This window comes from Podarcis melisellensis (assembly GCF_964234715.1).
Source record: "Podarcis melisellensis genome assembly, chromosome: 8".
NCBI classification, from domain to species: domain Eukaryota; kingdom Metazoa; phylum Chordata; class Lepidosauria; order Squamata; family Lacertidae; genus Podarcis; species Podarcis melisellensis.
Window position 1 is genome coordinate 75,826,854 of NC_138540.1, and position 20,191 is coordinate 75,847,044.

A 20,191-nucleotide genomic window follows, 5' to 3' on the forward strand; every position below is an offset into this window, starting at 1 on the left:
GGAACTGTAATTCAGCAACATTTGCTGCTTGTAGCACTAAGCTGTGCCCACCCTTTTCCCTTATAATGGGGTGGCAGTAGATGTTTCCTTGTTGGATCAATGTCTTCACTTCCCTACTCATGTGTGGCCACTGCTGTGGCACCTTTCAACTGCAGGTATTTGTGGGGCAGTCTTTAGGAAAGGAGCCAGTCTTTCATATACCGTATTTTTTGCTCTATAAGACTCACTTTTTCCCTCCTAAAAAGTAAGGGGAAATGTGTGTGCGTCTTATGGAGCGAATGCAGTCTGCGCAGCAATCCCTCTTGCTGTTCTGGCTTCTGAGATTCAGAATATATTTTTTCTTGTTTTCCTCCTCCGAAAACTAGGTGCGTCTTGTGGTCTGGTGCGTCTTATAGAGCAAAAAATACAGTATTTGTTTATTTAGGACTTTAATGTGAGCCATTTGGACTGGGCCTACAGCTATTTTAAGCAGGAGCTTTATGTAAGAAGGAGTTAACCATTGCTATGGTGTAGTGGTTAAGAGCGGTAGTCTCGTAATCTGGGGAACCGGGTTCGCGTCTCCGCTCCTCCACATGCAGCTACTGGGTGACCTTGGGCCAGTCACACTTCTCTGAAGTCTCTCAGCCCCTCTCACCTCACAGAGTGTTTGTTGTGGGGGAGGAAGGGAAAGGAGAATGTTAGCCGCTTTGAGACTCCTTCGGGTAGTGATAAAGCGGGATATCAAATCCAAACTCTTCTTCTCTTCTTCTTACTTAGACCTGATGAATGTCCCGGAGGAGCAGCTATGGGTGCTAACAGCTCCCGGTCAGACACATCAGCTCAAAGAGAACACCCACCAGGCAAAAGCAGCCTGGACGTTGCCATCACAGGGGGGCCAGGTGTTGGCAAATCATCCCTGGTCAATGCCCTGCGCAATATGGCAGACAATGAGGAGGATACTGCTGTGGTTGATATGATACAAGGTACTAAGGAACTCAAAGGGTACCTGTGCCCCAGCTACCCCGATGTAACTCTCTGGGATCTGCCAGCAATCGGAACACATGAGTTTGAAGCAGAGAAATACGTAAAAGAGATGGATTTCAACAAGTACGATTTCTTCATCATTGTTAGTGAAATAAGCTTCACCGAGCACGATGCCATGCTGGCTCGTGAAATTTGGAAAAGAAAGAAGAGGTTTCTCTATGTGCGCACCAAAGTGGATGTCAGTATAGCTGACGAAAAAAGAAACCCACACTTCACGGAGGACAAAACCCTTAAGGAAATAAGGAACTACTACTGTGAAAATCTGGCAAAGGCCGGGGAGTCGTCTCCAAGGGTTTTTCTTATCTCAAATTGGGATTTGAGCATGTATGATTTTCCCCTCCTGCAAAGGACCCTGCAAGATGAATTTATTGATCTCAAGAGGCATGCCTTAGTACTAAGCCAGATACTTGATAGGTACGTTTGGTTCAGCTTAGGCCATTTATGTCACCATCTGATGCTCCTCAATTCTTTCCAAGCCTCTGGCAAGGCTCCTGCCATTTATGCCGGCAGGGGGTAGAGCACAAAGCAAACTGTGTCTGGAGGTTTCAGTTGCAGGAGGTGAATCCCTTCTCTTTGTCAGGGTCCTCCCTGACTCAAACAATACATATAAATAATAAATTATTATTATTATTATTATTATTATTATTATTATTATTATTATTATTATTATTATTATCTTTGGAGTAATGGCACCCTGTACAGAACCTTAGTAAGGAACTTAGCTGTCTTATGTTGAGTCAGACCATTTATTGAGCTAGACCTTGTATTGGCTACATGGACTGGCAGCAGCTCTCCAGGGTTTCAGAAAGGGCGTGTTCCCAGCCCAAACCGGAGGTGCCAGTGATTGAACCTGAGATCGCCTGCATTTGAAGCAAATGCTCTGCCACCGAGCTATATGCCCTTCCCATATAAATGAGGATATAAATGAGGAACACACAATGGTTCTAAGGCAGCCTGAAGTTGCGAGGTTGTTGCCTCGCTTGCCCCTCCTCAGTAAGGGTATCCTGTTAAAAGGATCTGGGGTGTGAATCCTGTCTAAAGCCTGGACATGAGTCCCCTATGGGGACTCCTCAGGGTGCCACTATCTAATGTAAGTTATAGGGCACCCCCTTTTGGTGGTTTATCCTTCTGTGGATTCCCTGCAGATGGGCGAGAGTCAAGATAACGCCTGGCTTCACCCCAATGCCTGAGCCAAACCACTCACATCTGTAACCAATAAAGTTGTGGCCTATTTGAACCCATAAACCAAAATATTCCATGTCAGTGTGATTTATTGTTCTCCTGGGAACTTTGTGGCTCAGGTGCCTTGGCATGCAATAACCTCCATCAGTACTACTCTTACGTACATCAGTTCACCTCCATGCAGCTACAGTGGTGCCTCGCAAGATGAAATTAATTCGTTCCGCGAGTCTTTTCGTCTTGCGATGTTTTTCGTCTTGCGAAGCACGGTCCGTCGCAACTGCGCCTCTTCAAGCGGCTTTAAGAAAAAAGCGAACAAACTCGCAAGACGTTTTTGTCTTGCGAAGCAAGCCCATAGGGAAAATCGTCTTGCGAAGCAACGCAAAAACCGAAAAACCCTTTCATCTTGCGCATTTTTCGTCTTGAGAGGCATTCGTCTTGCGGGGCACCACTGTACATCTAGGTTGTCAAAGAAAAATATGTAGTATTTTTTTAATATTGAAAATGCTTTTTTCTTTCCTAGATCAAGTGATTCATCTAGAATAGCCAAGTGGTGTGACATCTCAACTTTTATTGCTGACTTGGGAAATATGAAGGCTGTTTTAAGACAAAGAAATCTCCCAGATGTGGTAGCCCAGATTCGGCAAGAGTTAGATTTGCTAAGCAATGTCACACTTGACATTGCCATCACAGGGCATACAGGTACTGGCAAGTCTTCTCTTGTCAATGCCTTGCGGGGTATGCCAGATTTTGGAGAGGGCTCAGCTGAGACGGGGGTGAAACAGACAACCATGTTTGCGACAAAATATCAGCACCCGAAGTTCCCCAAGGTGACACTATGGGATCTACCAGGAATTGGAACGGATGAATTCAAAGCAGATGAGTATCTGGAGAAGGTAGATTTTAGTAAATACGATTTCTTTATCATCGCTTCAGAACGTTTTACAGAGAGTGACACCCAGCTGGCTCGTGAGATTCAGAAAATGAAAAAGAAGTTTTACTATGTGCACCCTAAAATTAATCTTAGCATGGCTGCTGAAAGAAGGAAACCCAACTTCAATGAAATGGAGACACTTGAGGACTTAAGGCAAGATTGTTGTGATAAACTGAGAAAACTGGGAGAGGCTTCTCCAAAGGTTTTTCTGATATCAAATTGGGATTTGAGCATGTATGATTTCCCCATTCTGCAAGAAACCTTGCAGAAGGAACTGAATCATCTCAAAAGACATGCCCTCCTTCTCTCAATGCCAACTTTCTCAAAAGATATCCTGGAGAAGAAGAAATCTGAGATGAGGAAACTTATATGGAAGCAGGCCCTTGTGTCTTCCTATTTTGGCTGTGTGACTCGGTTAGCTCTCAAATTACCTTGGCATATTTCCTTCTTGGTGACAACACTCAAAAAGTTCTGCATGGCTTTTGGGTTGGATGAAGAGTCCCTGCGCAGTCTTGCAAACCGGGTTGGTAAACCTCTAAGTGAGCTGAAATCAGTTATTAAGAAGTCTCCACTGGCTAATGAGATCAGCAAAGAATTTGTACTTGATCTCTTGGCCAAGAGTAAAGCACCGACAGTGCTAGAACAGATTGTTGAGTTCATACCTGTGTTGGGCAGTTCCACTATTTCTTTCAAAACCACCTACTACATGCTGCAATGCTTTCTGCAAGATGTCGAGGAAGATGCAGCGAATGTTTGTGCAAAAGCCTCTGAGCACTGAAAGTCCCAAATAAAGACCAGACACCTATCTATTGTGTTTAGAGATCTGCTAGTAACATAGAATCCGCAAAATCAAGGTTTTTGGGGGGAGGAAATGGTTTTGCAAGTAAAATTCTTTATATGCTTTTCCTGTTTATATTGTTAAATTCCTTTAGGCATTTCATGGAAGTGAAAAGAGATAAAGAAAACAATAGAAGCTGCAGAGTTCATGGGGAGTACTTGGCTGTGAGTGCCATGAGCACTTGAAAAATCAGGGTCCTGAACTTAGGTGATCTATACATATAAAGAACAGAGGAACTTTAAGGTGAAGGACATATCAAGGAGATTTTGCATTAGCCTCTAAGAATAAAGGGGCCCTTGAATGTCCTTTTTTATCAGTTGATTGGTGCTCATGATATTGTTGGGGCTATACTATATACTATATACTATATACTACACACTACACACTACACTACACTACACTACACTACACTACACTACACTACACTACACTACACTACACTACACTATACTATACTATACTATACTATACATGTTTCAATATGTTTTGGGGCTGCTATACTACTTCCTTTCTGATCAGTGCCCTTCCTGTAACTTCATGTTGAAATCCCATAACTTTCCAAACCACAAATGTTCGGGGTGTTTGCTTTATTTTTGTCCCACTTTTCTTGTGCTCCAGCCCTTCTGGATGATGCGGCAGTATTGGGAAAACATGATGTAACAACTCATAAAGCAGAACAAATGCACCACTAATGCACTGATATACTATTACTGTGTCTATAATAAGTTGCAGAACTCACCCACAACAAAACGCCAGTTTGTAGGGGCCCTAACCTGTCTTACATTACTATTTGCATAGATGTGCGATAGAGTGTTGCGTCACACAGAGCTCTGAGTGGGTCCATATTGGCAGGCACTCATCTTGGAAGAGAATGTGCTGAATGGGGGCCAACACCCACGTTGGAAAGCTGTTCACTTCTTCAGAACAGGGCTGGGGACTCTCCGATGTTTGATCACACCAAAACAAAGCCCAGATTTTGGACTGGATTAAGAAGAAGAACCGCAGTCCAGTGGGAGGCCAACACTCTGTCTATTTGCTCTGGTTATGCCATCAATTCCTTCTGTAAATTGCCCTTGCAACAGAAACTTCAGTATTTGGTGGGAAAGCAGTAGTTTGTTTTCTGTATGGGACTAGATGAGGTTTAGTGAGCTAGAGTATTTATCTGTGTGCTATGTATTATGAGCATGTAGTAATAAACTTGCATACTGAATGAAATTTTCCTTGTTTTGAGAATCGCTTCTTTATCTTTCCAGCCAATCCTGAAAATAAGGACTCTCCAGATGTTGTTAGATTACAACTCCTATCAGCCTCAGACATTATGGCCAGAGATCTGGGAGGGAGGAAGCAAGCAGCCATGAATTAACAGCAATGGTGTAGCACCCTGCTTGTGGATAACGCTTAGCTGGAATGAAATATTCAACGCAGCAATAGAGAAATTAAAATAATAATTTATTTGTCAGACAAATAAATGATAGACACAATGGTATATGGTTACCAAAGCTCTGCCCACTCCAGCCCTGATGGCCAGCACTTATATTTCCTCAGCCCAGCCCCCTTGCTCCTCCTTTGGCTGCCTCTGTCCAATCAGCCTGGTTTAAATTCCTATTGGCTGTTTGCTAGAACCAATCATAAAAGATACACCCATTTCCTATTACCTTTTATGGGAGACAAAGTGCTATCTTTCCTTCTATCCATAAATGGCAGACAAGTAGTCATATATCTTACATTTGCCTCGACAAGGCACCTTAATTACCAGATCACCTTTTGCCCCTGTTGCCCCTGCATTCCAAAACAAATGGCTAAAACAAATGGCTCATGGTATTAAATTCTATCTAAACAGAGATCTTGGGTTCACATTCTCACACACCATCAATGAAATAAGAATCTAACATAAGAATCTAACATTTCTTACTTTCTAAATCCTTTGCATAATTACATTAAGCCAACAAATCTCATACATAACATAGATAGCTTTTTAGAAGAAAAGGCCTTTGCAAAGTAAAAAAGGAACTCAGTAAAAACAGCTTCAAAAGAAGCCTCTTCAGTTTACACCCCTCTTTCCCAGCCAGCTGCTTTTCCCATTAGCTCTTCCCAAAATTTATTGCCCTTTAACTCTCTCAGTATACCTTAAACCTTAGGAAAATATGGCTAGAGTCTGATGGGAGGCACATGGTATTATTTTCTGTTAAACAATACAACTTACTATTTACCAACTCTTAATTAGTGTTTTTGCAGCTTGATTGTATTCTGTAATATGTAGGGTCAGTGTAACATTTGCTCCCAGCCTGTAATTCCCTTTTACAACTTTGAGAAACTTGTCTCCTGCTACTGCTATAAATCAGGGGGGCCCTTGTTCAGGAGAGCAGGAAGATAAACAACTGCCAGAGTACTTAGCCAGCTGGTTTCTGCCTGGCATGAAATATACAAACATTTGCAAATATATCTTTAAGCTCATTTTAAAATACAGGCCTTGATCAGATGCCTCAATGGAACATTTAGTCTTAAATACATTGCTGTGCCAGCCTGTTAACAACTGAAGCTGGGCTCAAATATACCACCCATGTTTAAAATGCACGTTCCATCAAGTATCTTTGCAAGCATTGAATGAAGAACATCCCAGGTTCTGTTCCTTACATCTCCAGTTGCAGTGATGCTTTTAAAAAAGGCAACACAGTGCATTATTAATGTTTAAATAACCAAACAAACAAGTCAGTGCACTAATGCATGGGTCAAATTGTGGATGAATTGCTAATTGAAACAGAAACCCCCGCCTCTCCCGGTATGCCCCATGGAGACCCTCAAGGTCCATAAATATCAACACCCTAGTGGTCCCGGGCCCTAAGGAAGTTAAATTAGCTTCAGCCAGAACCAGGGCCTTTTCAACTCTGGCTCTGGCCTGGTGGAACACTCTGTCTCCTGAGACCAGGGCCCTGAAGGATCTGATTTCTTTCCGCAGGGCCTGTAAGACAGAGTTGTTCTGCCTGGCCTTTGGCTTGGAGCCAATTTGATTCCCTCCCCCTCTTTCTTTTTTCTTTTCCTTTCTCCTCCTGCGATGAGGCTACATTTTAATATTTTAATGTTTCAATATTTTAATGTTGTATTTTAATGTTGTTTTTAAGTTGTATTCATTCAACTTATTTTTATTATTTTATTATTGCTTGTTAGCTGCTTGCGGGAAAGATGGCCTAAGAATGTGGTCCTTTGATAAGTGTGATTTATATAGCGCTTGGCAGGGATGCTTCCAAAAACTGTGATGGGAAAAATTCTGCACCCATTTGGAGTGTGTGTCTACCATTGAGAAGTATAAAAAAATCCACATAGTATAAAAGTATAAAAATTGATAAGTTTAAAAATCCACATAGCAAGGAGTCTCAATTAAATTGCAGTGCCATTATGACTACATGAATAAAAGGAGGCTTGCTTCTGCTGCCCCCATGGTAAATTCACAATTACTTGGAAATAAGCACAGTTTTCCTTTATAAAATGATAATATATTTTAAAAGTGACAATAAGAAAATGAGCAGCTGTAGCCATGTGACTGGCCAGTACATCTCTGAATATAAAACATTAAAAAAACAAAACAACAAGAAGAGAATGCTATGGTGATCCACCATCAGTCCTTCTGCCACCCTCTCTGTAGTCATTGGCGGAGACGGGGGCTTGGCTGTGGAGTCCTGAATGTCACCTGGAAGTGCTTTAACAAAACCAAAAAGAAACTGATGTGGAATCATAGAGGACTTAAAAATGGAAAAATGAGAAACAGAAAAAATCCGAAACCAGCAGATTCATCCATCCCTATTCTAGTGCATTTTTTCTGGTGGGGGCGGAGGGTGGTGATCCCGTGGTGGTTGCCGCAAAAACACAGAAATCCAATATGCTTCCAAAGAATGAAAGTGTGATGAGACACTCTGGTGGAATCCTACGCACATGTAAAGAAACACTGTGAAAATGCTTTTTTAAAAAACATTTTGAAAAACACATTGAATTTGCCATTGGTCACTGATGCCATCTAGTGTCACATTTGTATGTTTCACTTTACAACACACTTAAAACGTTTTTCTTTGCAGCTGTATAGCTGAGTCGTCCCCTGATGCAAGCCTGGGCACAGACATATCCAACAAAATCTGACTCCTGGGGATGTGTTGTTGTATTCAGATCAGAGAAAATGAGGCATGTACTGTTTTCTTAAGAAAGCTTCATCCACCAGCCCCCTCCCTTCCTTCATCTATATTAGACTAGGAGCAACCTTGCTGGAGCTCTGTGTTAAACGCCCTACCATGTCTTACATTACAGAGGACATTTCTCTATTTTGTTTCAAAGCGTCCTCTATTATTTGAGAGCTGTCCCCTCACCCCCGGCCAACTCTCATTTAAAGATAAGAAACCATGAAAAAGAAAAAAGAAAGAAAAAAGAGCTTTGGATTTGGCCGACCATTAGCAGCACCTTCTCAGCGGGAATTGAGAAGGAACTGAACTCCCCCAGAGCCTTCCCTGCTATAGCAGGGCATCATTTCCATTTCATCGATAGCAGCTCTTTCCAAAACTGCAAACAGGCGTTGCAAATCGCCATGGGCAAATTTCGTGCAGATGGGTTCCCTCTATTTAATTTGGGGTTGATGCGTAACCAACCGCCCCAGAAGCTAATACAGAGAATTGGAAATTGGTTACGGCAACTTGTGAAAACCCTGCTGAGTGCAAAAGTGAGAGGGGAAAAGTGGGACGCTCGACTCCTTCCTCGTTTGTGAGGAAAAGAGGGGTGGGGCTGCAGGCCCATATGTAAGGGCCCGAGGGTGATCCTGGAGGTCACTAGGTTGCTACCCCATTTTTGGGTATAAGCCAGGGGTCGGCAAGGTTTACCTCCATGGGCCGGATCCATAGCTGTCAACTTTTCCCTTTTCTTGCGAGGAATCCTATTCGGAATAAGGGAATTTCCCTTAAAAAACAGGAAATGTTGACAGCTATGGCCGGATCGTGCACACATGCCTGTGATTTCCGGCGTCTGCATCTGCACAGATGTGATTTCTGGTGTCTGCGTCTGCGCAGACACGATTTCCGGCGCAGTGGAAGCGAGTCCCCGCACTGTGCTGTGCCAGTTTAGTGCAGCGCGTAGGGACTCGCCAAGCGGGTGGCTTGGTTCAGGGGCGGCTCATGGGCCGGTTAAACAACCCCCATGGGCCGCTTGTGGCCCATGGGCCTTAGGTTGCCTACCCCTGGTATAAGCAGAAGAGGCCTGGAAGTCAGGCCTCCTCCTGCTCCTTCCACTCTGCCTGCTTGATGTAGCCCCTGCCCCTCTCCAGCCCACATAGTAAGGAGGCCCTGCTTAAAGGCTTCTTAGGCCCCAGGGGCGCTTACATGGGAGTAAAAGGAGGGGGAAGCTGGCAGCCAAGGCAATGGCCCCAGCAAGGAGGGTCTGAGACGTGTGAGCTGGGAAGGGTAGACGTATTCAGGAGCAGGGCAGGATTACGTCTCCTTCATCTGAAACGAGTCTGGGAAAGCCCTCGGAAAATCCAGGCCCGCCTCCGCTCCACGCGTGGCGCACGCTGGCAGCCGAATCCTTTCACTAACCGGCTGGAGGTTGCAGAGGGGTTTTGTGCAGGGTACATGTTTTAGAGAAGGGAACGGAAAGCCAGTTTTGAAGGAGGCATCACTGCTCCCTCTTGCAACTCCCGGCAGGGCACGTAATTAATTAATTAATTAATTAATAAAATAAAATAAAATAAACGACGGTTCTTCCTCAGAAGGCCCTATGGCGGTAGTCGGTCAAGGGAAGGGCCATCACTGCTTTGACCAGGAAGGTGGCTACCGCACACCCAACAGTTAGCTGCCTAACTGCAAATTTTAGTATGGCCACCTATTCATAATCCATGCTATGGTCGCTCTCCTCAGTTCAGGGTAGCTTTGTGTTTTTGTTGCAATTTATTTTCTAACCCTAGAAAGGGGAGGGCGGTGTTGACCAAACCGTGACTATACAACAGTTATCTTGGGTTCCGCTGCTGAGCAGATTGTCAATATGGCTTTTCTTCCATAGATTAGACCACTTTTAACTGAAACTCCTCTTTGCAGCTTATTACAGCGAATTTCCTGTGGGTTTATTTACCTTTAATCTTTTGGTGTTTGTTTGTTTACGCCACTGCTTTGCGTATTCTGCAGGTCCTTCAAGCCACAAAATTTCCTTCCTTTCTCCTAGGCTTCACACCGTGTGCTTCCCATCAACATGAAGTTTCTCTTGGGGCTTTCCCTCTTCTCTGTGCTTCTAACTACAGGTAAGCTCACTATGGGATGGGTGCCACTGAGTAACTCAGGACATCTGGAACTCTGCACATGCCCTGGAACCAGTAGGGGCCAGCAGAGCAGGATGGGGCTGCATTGCACTCCTGGCTTTCCAGTGCCACAATTTGCTGCTGGTTACTTAGAGGGAGAGAGGCAAAGCAGTGGGGAGGTTGCCATGGCACAAGTGCAATATTGGGAATATCAGATTAGCTTTGCTCCCGTGCTGGCAGCATGCTGACTCCCTGCCACCCAAGAACTGGCAGCAACATTGGGGACAATGGCATTGAGAAGGAGGAAGAACAACACAGCCCCTGTCACCATGACCAACCGCTGTTGTTACTTTTAGCTTTGCAGAAAAGGAAAATTATTACATTTGGACCAATGCAGCCGTTCAGATCCAAGTAGGGGGAACTGCTTTCACGTTGTTCATAAAACGAGAAAATGCATGATCAAAGAACAATGACGACCAGAAAATACTCTTTGCATAAAATTTGTGTATGTTAATTTATATGTGTAGTTAATTTATATGTACTGTACAGTGGTACCTCGGGTGAAGAACTTAATTCGTTCTGGAGGTCCGTTCTTAACCTGAAACTGTTCTTAACCTGAGGTACCACGTTAGCTAATGGGGCCTCCCGCTGCCACCGCGTGATTTCTGTTCTCATCCTGAAGCAAAGTTCTTAACCCGAGGTACTATTTCTGGGTTAGCGGAGTCTGTAACCTGAAGCGTCTGTACCCCAAGGTACCACTGTATTTATAATTTTTGACCTGGCAATACTGTATATTGCAAATCATAGAATCACAGAGCTGGAAGGGACCCAAGAGTCATCTGGTTTTATGTTAGAGCACTGCATTAGCAATTTATTTGGACTTGACACCCTCTTCTGGAGTTGATAACTTTGAACTCTGTACATGCCATACACTACATGAAAGCCTTTCTGTTCCCTCCTTCAGGTGCCTCTATAGAGTGTGAGATTTGCAAGGGAGTCAACACCTGCACAAGCGAGAGGCAGATTTGTCCTGAAGAATTTTACGCCTGTTCCAGCTCTCTGCTTGAAAACAGTAAAGGTGGATGAGAGGGATCATAGGTCAACCAGGCCATATAGTGAATAGGCCACATTTTTGTGCAAAATCTGTGAATGAGTGGTGCCACCTAATATTGAGTGAGATCAGTTCTCCATTTTGCCCAGTACCATCCACTCTGAATTTATCCCAGGCTTCCATCAGAGACCTGTTATTTTTGCCAGCCAGGGGAGTTATATATTTTAACCAGAGAACACAGAACTTGGTTTCTGCTACTACCAATAGCCCCACAGAGAGAGCTGGTAGTTTCTTGGGAATCAAAGCTATACTTGGAGTGAGGGGTCGATTATACTTAAGGCCTAGATTAAGCCTTCAGTGTGTCTTAATATTGGACTGCTGCAATCAGGGCTGTCTTTAGCAAATGTGGTGCCGGAGTGCAAATATCCGCCCAGCACCCCCAAATTACCTTGGATAGTGGGGGCAAAGCTGCGCACTGTCAGCTATTGGGGGGCCCGCAACTCTCCCCCATGCCACTGCAGGAGAACAATCCTCGCAGAGGCGCAGCTGGGAGGTGTGCAGGTGTGCAAAGCCATGCAGCTCCCCCACTCGCTGGGGCGCCCCTGAGAGGCCTGTGCCCTGGTGCAACGCACCACTAAGCCCTATGGGAAAGACGGCTCTGGCTGCAATGCTGTCTATGTGAGGCAGCCCTTAAAGATGATGCAGAAACTTCAACGGATACAAAATGCAATGATTACGTTACTGGACGGGGTTCTATTTAGAGCTCTTACCATCCTTGTTTTAAAAACAACTGCACTGGTTATCATCTTGCTTCTAGGCCCAAGTCAAGGTGTTCGAAATATTGGTGTTTAAACAACTTAGACCCATGATATCTGAAAGTCTGCCTCTATTTCTGCAGTTCCTTAGAGGTGTTAAAATTAGCAGAGGTACCTCCCTCAGCAGTTCCACTATCCATAGAAGTGCAGGGAAAGGGAGCCTGGGTTTCTCTGTGGCAGCCCCTAAAACAGAGCTTTCCACACGTTTCATGTTGGTGACACACTTTTTAGACATGCATCATTTCATGACACAGTAATTTAGTTTTACTAGCAAACCAGAGGTTAAACTAACCCCTTTCCAGCCCTGGGAGGAGAGCAGGGACCGTTCATGTGACACACCTATACACTGCAGCTGACACACCAACGTGTCGCGACACACAGTATGGAAAGCCCTGCCCTAAAATGTGGAACTCCGTCCCCACAGAGGTGCACTTGACACTTTCTTTCCACAGGTTTCCCCATATGCTGAAGAAGACCCACCTGTTTACCTTGGCCTTTGACAGTTAGGAAATTTTGTTTTGTGGGGCCCCTTTCTTTCATTTAATTTAAACTAGGCATACCCAAACTCAGCCCTCCAGCTGTTTTGGGACTACAACTCCCATCATCCCTAGCTAGCAGGACCAGTGGTCAGGGATGATGGGAACTGTAGTCCCAAAACAGCTGGAGGGCCGAGTTTGAGGATGCCTGATTTAGACTGATCCTTTTTGCTTGAGGCCGGTTTTCTTGTTGTTTTTTTTAAAATAATTCTGTCATCGTATTGTGGTAAATAAATAGTTGTGACATGGTCCCTTCCCTCCATGCATGCCCAAGTACATAGCACACTACGACTGAGCAGGTAACACCTCTCACCATCTAAATGTATCCTCTTTTTTCTTCTTTTTTGTGTAGTTAAGGATGTCTACATGGAAAAGGGATGTGCAAACCCTGAAATCTGCCTTTTTGGTGTGATCACTATGACTGATGGCAATGGGAGCCACATAAGGCAGATTGCCACCTGTTGCGAAGAGCATGCCTGCAATCCAGCTGCTCCGATACGTAGGTTTCTGTTTTTGTATAAGTTGTCTCCTTTTTCTGTCTGTCTGCATGAGGTGGCCATTCCGTGCGGTCTCGGTTTCCAACAGATGAAGGGCTATACTTTAAGCTCTTATTAAATGGTTGCATTTGTCAGGATTAGGGTCCTGACAACCCAGGACTTTCGTGGTATGCATGCCTAGTACTCCCTCAGACTCCAGGGCATGTAAAGAGCTCAGCAGAGTAACTCAGCAGTGTGTCAGCAGCACAAACAGCTCACTCCATGAGCAAATACGCTTTACGAAAGCATTTCAATAAGCATAGTGGTTACAAGCCCTCAGCCAGATCCCTGGCTGTGTGCATAGCTTCAAAAAAACAGTTACAGAGAGAAGGCAGTGAACTTGAATAGCTTGAAAACGAAAGAAAGACTGACTGGCTCTCACACCTGCACACAGTTATATTAGGAGGGCTCAGACAGCTTGGAACCTTCCGGTAAACAATAAATACTAATGAGAAAGGACTGCTGAGTCACTACAGTACATGGGCAAGAAGCAACATCTCTGGAAATTTGAAAGGACCAACTGTATGTTACAAACATACAAACAAAGGCAGTACTGAGCAGCGTGGTGTACCCACATCCTGTAGGGCAGCCTTCTCCAAAGGTTGTGGCTTCGAGAAACTTTGGATTGCAACTCCTATCAGCTCCAGCCACCATGGTCAATGGTGAGAAATGATGGGAGTTGTGTTCCAAAACTTCTGGAGGGCACAAGCTGCAGTAGGGCTTGACCTTCTGTGCCTAGGAGGCAAGAGCCCTTGGGGCTACAATGGCTCCCAGTACATTTCCAAGCACAATTCAAAGTGTTGGTGCTGATCTTTAAAGCCCTAAACGGCCTCGGCCCAGTATACCTGAAGGAGTGTCTCCACCTCCATCGTTCAGCCTGGACACTGAGGTCCAGCTCTGAGGGCCTTCTGGCAGTTCCCTCCCTGCGAGAAGTTACAGGGAACCAGACAGAGGGCCTTCTTGGTAGTGGCGCCCGCCCTGTGGAACACCCTCCCACCTGATGTCAAGGAAATAAACAACTATCTGACTTTTAGAAGACATCTGAAGGCAGCCCTGTTTAGGGAAGTTTTTAATATTTGATGTTTTATTCTGTTTTTAATCTGTTGGGAGCCACCCAGAGTGGCTGGGGAAACCCAGCCGGATGGGTGGGGTAATAATAATAATAATAATAATACTTTCTTGCGATGTGAATAAGTCTTTCTTGCGATGTGTGGTAGGAGATGCAGCCTTTCCATGTGGGATCGTGGCTTGCCACCAGGTGTCCTTTGACTGAAATTAAAACTCTCCAGTTGTTGTTCTGCTGGTCCTCGCTCCAGCTCCAGACACTGCCAAGATCTTTCATTTGTATCTGTTTTTATTACTTGAAATTTATGCAATGGTTGATTATGAAAAAAACCCACCGTTTACAAAAAAGACACCTCAATAAAATTATAAATATGAAAAATTAGCAACAATAATTTAAGACTTTCAAAAAGTTAAGGTAACAATAGAATGTGTGAAGGAAAATGTGCCTTTAAATGTGTATTTAAATACCTCAAGAATACAATTTGTTCTGTAGGTTTTGTTTTTTTTAAAAAATAGAAATTATTGCAGAAACTGGACGGAACAAGAAGTGACAAACACATGCAAAAGTGTCAAGGACCAGAAATAAGCTGATCTACCCATCCTTAGTTCAGTTCAGAAATGGACGCATAATTTTGTTCCTGGTCTATGGTACCCTTGCATGTGTTTATTCATGCATTTAGGCTGTCCTCTTTCTGCATCAATCTGTGGATATTTTAAAATAAAAAACCTGTAGAAATATTTAAATATGGTTCTGGTGCACATTTTAGCATTAAATACATAATTTACCTAAACACGAACATTTCTAAATGTATTTTATCCTGAGATATCATTTATTTATTTTTATATACATTTGGATACGTGTTTTGAGCCAAGAATTGTACAACAGAATTTGGAGAAGTACAAATCACATTATAAGGGGCCAGCAGCTTAGGATCTGTTTACTTATGCTACCACAACCTTACGCAAGTTGGGAGTGGTGGCAGAGGGAGGCGAATAAATATCTGAAGAGCAGGGAAACCCACTATTCCCTGTTCTTCATTTATTTATTCCTACCACCACCTGCACACCCAGCAGGTTTTCCTTGCTTACTGAGTTCTGAGAAGGTCACAGGGAGTCCTGGAAAGCTCCCAGAGCCCTTGCACAACCATCAGCCCTCTGCCTCGTGGAGGCAACGGGGTGGTTCCAGCGCTTCCTAATTTTGCTGAATTTTGTATTGGTCTTGGGCAGTGGCTCCCAACCTTTTTTTGGCCATGCCCCACCTAAGCATCTCTAAAATCCCAATGTCCCCCCACCCTCCATGACATATAATTCTTGTTATTCAAAAAGTGAACTCCTATTCTCGTGGAGGAAGCTAAAAGGCCATTAACTTGGTCTAATTCATTCTCAAATTGCCCCCCTTAAAAATAAAATTGCCCCCACGTTGGGAACCACGGGTTCCGGGGGTGCAAATTACGCCGCTTTGCTTAAAAATGTGGCACAAACAAAACTCTACTTCATCCATAGTGGAGGAGGGATCTTTTCTAAGGAGAACAGCACTTACCCAAGTTCCCTTGAACCTCTCAAACTCCTTTTGCTTTTCAGTTCCAGAACGGAATACCAGAGCCAATGGGAAGATTTGCCCAGGCTGCTCGTCTAACAAAGGCGACTGTTCTGCAGCAGTCACAGAATGTATTGGATCTGAAACTTACTGTGTTAGTTATGTCACACTTTCAGGTATTTCTGATTCTATTGCTACGACCCTTTTAAGCTTTTGCTACTCCTGCTGTGTGAAATGCCTTTTAGCAGCGCTGTTGGATAGTAGCTTGGGCCAAGCTGGATATGATGCAAACATGCAATTAACATGCATGCTTTCTTGATACGTACATAGCAGTTGCAGAAATGCTGAGCCCCAATGAGTAAGTAGGGAGGTTCCCTGGGAGGTTAGCATGGTCTGCTATCCTCCCATCCTAGTAGTGATTTCAGCCAGGAAGGATGAGCCCACTTGTTAGTGATGTTAGCCAATATGAATTGCAGTGAAGGGTCTTTGCTGGGTAGCAGTGGCGTAGTGTGGGGGGTGCAGGGGGGGGGCCGGCCGCACCGGGCGCAAAATCTGGGGGGGGGGTGCGCTCGCACTCGCAGTGCTAAAATCAGTGCTAAAATCCACGGGTTAGGGGCACAAATTACCGGTACTTGCCTTGCCCCGGGTGCTGACAACCCACGCTACCCCACTGCTGGGTAGCTAACTTATCCTTCAAGGATTTGGCACAGCAGCGGTTCAGCCCTGCAAGTCTGGCACCTAGGACTGTTTACAATCAATCAGCTCTTTAATGTTTTCTCAATAAGGAGAGAGCCCTTCCCAATCTAAGACTGACGGAGACCGGCATCCCCATGCTCCCCAGTGACGAGCTTTTTGCTCAGGCTTTTAGTTTGCTTTGCTTACTTGTTGAGGCTGGCTGGGGAGGTACGTGCAAGGGCTCATAGCCCTGGCAAATGGTCAACATGTTATAACACTCTAATGAAGGGTATATTGCAGTGCCACCCAACATGCAAATTAGGCTGCTTCATGGTGATGCTTCTTTTTTTAAAGGGGAATAATATTACAGATTTGGGGCACCAGAGTTTGGGGGTGTAAAAGCACCTGCAATTCTAAGAAGTTAGTGAATGTTAGAAATTACTGAGTGCTAGAAATTACTAAATGCTTGGAGTTTTCCCCTGGGTGAGATATAACTTATCAGTGTAAAAAACAAAACACAAGTTCAGCTTGTTTTTCAAGGTATCGCCTGGGATGGAAGATGTTAAGCATGACTGAAGGTGTTGATAGCCCACCAAAGGAGGTTGCCAGGGTAATGTGGGTGTGATGTCACACAGGAAAAATGCCGTCCTTTTGAAAAAACAGAGGTCTCCCCAGTGTGTGTGTGGGGAGGGAGCAGACAGAAGGAGAGGTGTTGCGTTCGGCAAGGTGTTCTTGGAGGAAGGAGGGGAACAAAGGCGAGAACTCCAGAACCATGGCGGGCTGCTGCTTTGAACCCAAGATCATTGAAGTCACTAGAGGGGCAATGAGGGACATTCCTGGGGCCTCATGTTATGCACACCCTCAATGGAAGGCTTAAGGTGTAAATATGTGTAAAATAAACCATATTTTTTTTAAGACACTAGTCCTCACTGTGCCTTGATTCCCAACGGAAACATGACCCTGGGAAAGTGCCTGGAACCCCCAGAGTCTCACGCAGACGCTTGGTGGAGATTGGAGTGGCATGTAACGCTATATATCGTGGTTAGATGCATTTTTCGGCGTGTGTGTATCAGTTACTGGATCTTCTGACCACTCATCTTTTTGTTTTTACGCACAGAGAAGAATGTCGTAATCGGCTCCAGGAAGGGCTGCATTCGTGAAGGCACCTGCACCCACTTAAAAACATTTGACGGAGGGATTTTTAATGATGTTAATCATGTTAAAAATGTTCAGTGTACTCCAGCCGTGGCAGCCATCACTTCTTCTTCTCCTCCTCCTCCTCCTCCTCTCTCCTTTCCCCTCCCATTCGGATTCCTTCTCCTGGCTCTCCTGCTGATGAAGCTTTTTTTGTAATGAGCTTCTTGCACCATTTCACCGCTGAAGAAAGATGCCTCTTGTTTTTGAGTTTCAGAGGGATTTGTCTTCCTCTATGTTTTATTGAGTGAAACAAATAAAATAAAATAAAAGTTGGGGGGGGGGGAATGAGTCAGTGCCATTTTCCTGTTCTATTGATCCACTGATCAGATAGATCCACTGCCCAGGGATCAGAGGTGAAATAATTATTTGCCTACTTTCAACATCTGGAGACATTGGGAGCATCCCTGACCTTCTCGAGGGAAGGGGTGGGCTCAGAAAGTGCTGACGGAATAGATCCAATGTTTTGCTGAGAGAGAAGATGAATGAATGCTGGAATAGAAACAAGGTTCAGTTTTTGTCTGTTTCTGTTGATCAGAGATGATTCCCCAGTTTCTCCCCTGAATCCAATATTTGGAACCCTGAACACGCTTGGAGGAAGGATGGACTAAGAATGTGATACTTTCATAAATGGTATTGATCCAGTCCTGCCCCTTGCAGCATGCCCTACCCAACTGCACCCCACACAGCCAGGAGACCTGCTTTCCTGTGCAACCCCAGCTTAGGTAAAGAATTTTCCATCCCTTGGAATCTAGGGGAATCTAGCAGAAAGGGGGTTGAACCTCTGCCCAGCTACTGCTTTTGAAGTTGTGAACAGCTATGTGATCTTCGGATGAAAGGTGGACTATAAATTTAATAAGTAATAGATGATGTCACCACTCAGGAACAGCTTTGTTTGGAGTTAAGTTAGTGGTAATAAAGCACATGAACAAGTCAGACCTGTCTCAGCTCTCTTAATAATCTGGCTCCCATGATAGCTTTAGCAAACAGCTTTGCTAGTAAATGAAGAGGGGCATTTTACTGCATTCTGGCAAGTTTGGAGAGGCTGGAAGGTATAAAAGAGAAACGTTTGCTCTTCTGGCTCTCAGTGTTTAGGTAAGAGAAAGAATAGGTAATCTCTGCCAACCCATCCGAAACTTGGACCGTGTACACCTTACCCACTTTGATAATCTCCCACAGCTGGTGTTTGAAGCCACATGATGCTAGCTGCAATCCATATGTATCCTGCAGCTTCTCGAGTAGTAATCTTGTTTGATGTGCTTCTATGATTAGAAAATGAATGCTTGAGATGGTATTTAATTCCAAGTAGGCTTGCTAAGATGTATAAGACTGAATCAGATAAGTGCTAGGGATGCAAAGAGGTTGATGGAACCTTCTTTCATATGTGGTGGACTTGTAAAAGGGTAAAAGTGTATTGGGAAATGATCCATAATGAATTGAAAAAATGTTCAGAAGTACTTTCCATAAAAACCCCAGAGTCCATTCTGTTGGGGATAATTCAGACTGAAATTCCCAGGTGTCAAAAAAGGTTATTTATGTATGTCACTGCTGCAGCCCGTGTTTCGTTAGCCCAAATATGGAAAACAAGCGAGGTCCCAACCAAAGAAGAATGGCAACTTAAATTGACAGAATATGCACAGAATAAGGGAACAAGAAGAACATACATATAGAGAAGATTGGAATTTTGTTATTGAATATATGGGAAATAACTATGTACAGCTGAAAATGCTGGCAGCATTAAGATAAATTCAACAGTGTAATAAGTTTTGATGGGTGTAATAATGGAATACTGAATGGTATAGTTTTGTAAAATATGCAGGGATTTACAGTATGATATGCAAAATGAACCATGGAAAGAGAAGAAAGGAAGTCATTGATATCTTAAGGATGTAAAAATGAGAAAATTATAGAAAAAAGAAAAAAGAAAATGAATGCTTGGAGGGTCAGGTAAATTAATAAATGGAAATGATATTTGTACATAGTAGGGATGTTTCTGAAAATGTCCTTACCATGGCCAATTTTGCACTCACTGAGGGTGTACCACTAATAGGTGGTACACAAATAAATTTTCACAAATTTGTGAAGGATAAGGCAATCAATGGATGATATTATAATTAGTAGTAGTACAGTGGTACCTAGGGTTACATATGCTTCAGGTTACATATGCTTCAGGTTACAGACTCTGCGAACCCAGAAATAGTACCTTGGGTTAAGAACTTTGCTTCAGGATGAGAACAGAAATTGTGCTTTGCTGGCACGGCAGCAGCGAGAGGCCCCATTAGCTAAAGTGGTGCTTCAGGTTAAGAAGTTTCAGGTTAAGAACGGACCTTCAGAACAAATTAAGTACTTAACCTGAGGTACCACTGTAGTAATAATAATAGTAGTTTATGTAATCTATATCCCACATTTCCTTTTGAAGGAGCCCAAGACGGCAAACATATTGAGATAAAACATTTTTAAAGCATTCTAAAAACATTCAACCATTGATTTCCAGGTTGCCAGGAATTGTCTTTTTACCCGTTGAATGCCTGTGAAATGTGTGTGTCCCC

General features: G+C 43.9%; 2 protein-coding genes across 14 annotated transcripts in view; both read left to right on the forward strand.

Moving 5' to 3' along the window:
• Window positions 1-4,340, forward strand: part of LOC309375116 (uncharacterized protein) — a 64,115-nt gene extending 59,775 nt beyond the window's left edge. For 4 of the 5 annotated variants that reach the window (XM_081920580.1, XM_081920583.1, XM_081920581.1 and 1 more), the window contains 2 exons: window positions 757-1,437; window positions 2,726-4,340. In XM_081920580.1, the coding sequence (XP_081776706.1) occupies window positions 757-1,437; window positions 2,726-3,914 (1,870 nt within the window). In that variant the 3' untranslated portion in view covers window positions 3,915-4,340. The remainder of the gene's footprint in view (window positions 1-756; window positions 1,438-2,725) is intronic. The other variant, XM_081920579.1, reaches the window with a different exon arrangement.
• Window positions 4,341-9,065: 4,725 nt separating this feature from the next.
• On the forward strand, window positions 9,066-18,578 carry LOC309375266 (phospholipase A2 inhibitor NAI-like). 9 transcript variants are annotated; one of them, XM_081920916.1, is made up of 7 exons: window positions 9,068-9,278; window positions 10,002-10,056; window positions 10,161-10,236; window positions 11,198-11,311; window positions 12,988-13,134; window positions 15,818-15,949; window positions 17,566-18,578. In XM_081920916.1, the coding sequence occupies exons 3-7, from the start codon at window positions 10,188-10,190 to the stop codon at window positions 17,799-17,801; spliced, it is 678 nt and encodes a 225-aa protein (XP_081777042.1). In that variant the 5' UTR covers window positions 9,068-9,278; window positions 10,002-10,056; window positions 10,161-10,187; the 3' UTR covers window positions 17,802-18,578. The 9 variants fall into 9 exon arrangements, with proteins under 9 accessions (XP_081777036.1, XP_081777037.1, XP_081777042.1 ...); XM_081920910.1 differs by lacking the exon at window positions 10,002-10,056 and having other exon boundaries at window positions 9,066-9,406; XM_081920911.1 differs by lacking the exon at window positions 10,002-10,056 and having other exon boundaries at window positions 9,067-9,381.
• Window positions 18,579-20,191: the final 1,613 nt, after the last annotated feature.

Excerpts from the sequence above, each read along its gene's own strand:
- LOC309375266 (XM_081920910.1), top strand. The coding sequence starts at position 9,326 with ATGGGAGTAAAAGGAGGGGGAAGCTGGCAGCCAAGGCAATGGCCCCAG. Across the intron at positions 10,237-11,197 it reads CTCTGTGCTTCTAACTACAG|GTGCCTCTATAGAGTGTGAG; the intron begins GTAAGCTCACTA and ends TCCCTCCTTCAG. Across the intron at positions 13,135-15,817 it reads CAATCCAGCTGCTCCGATAC|TTCCAGAACGGAATACCAGA; the intron begins GTAGGTTTCTGT and ends TTTGCTTTTCAG.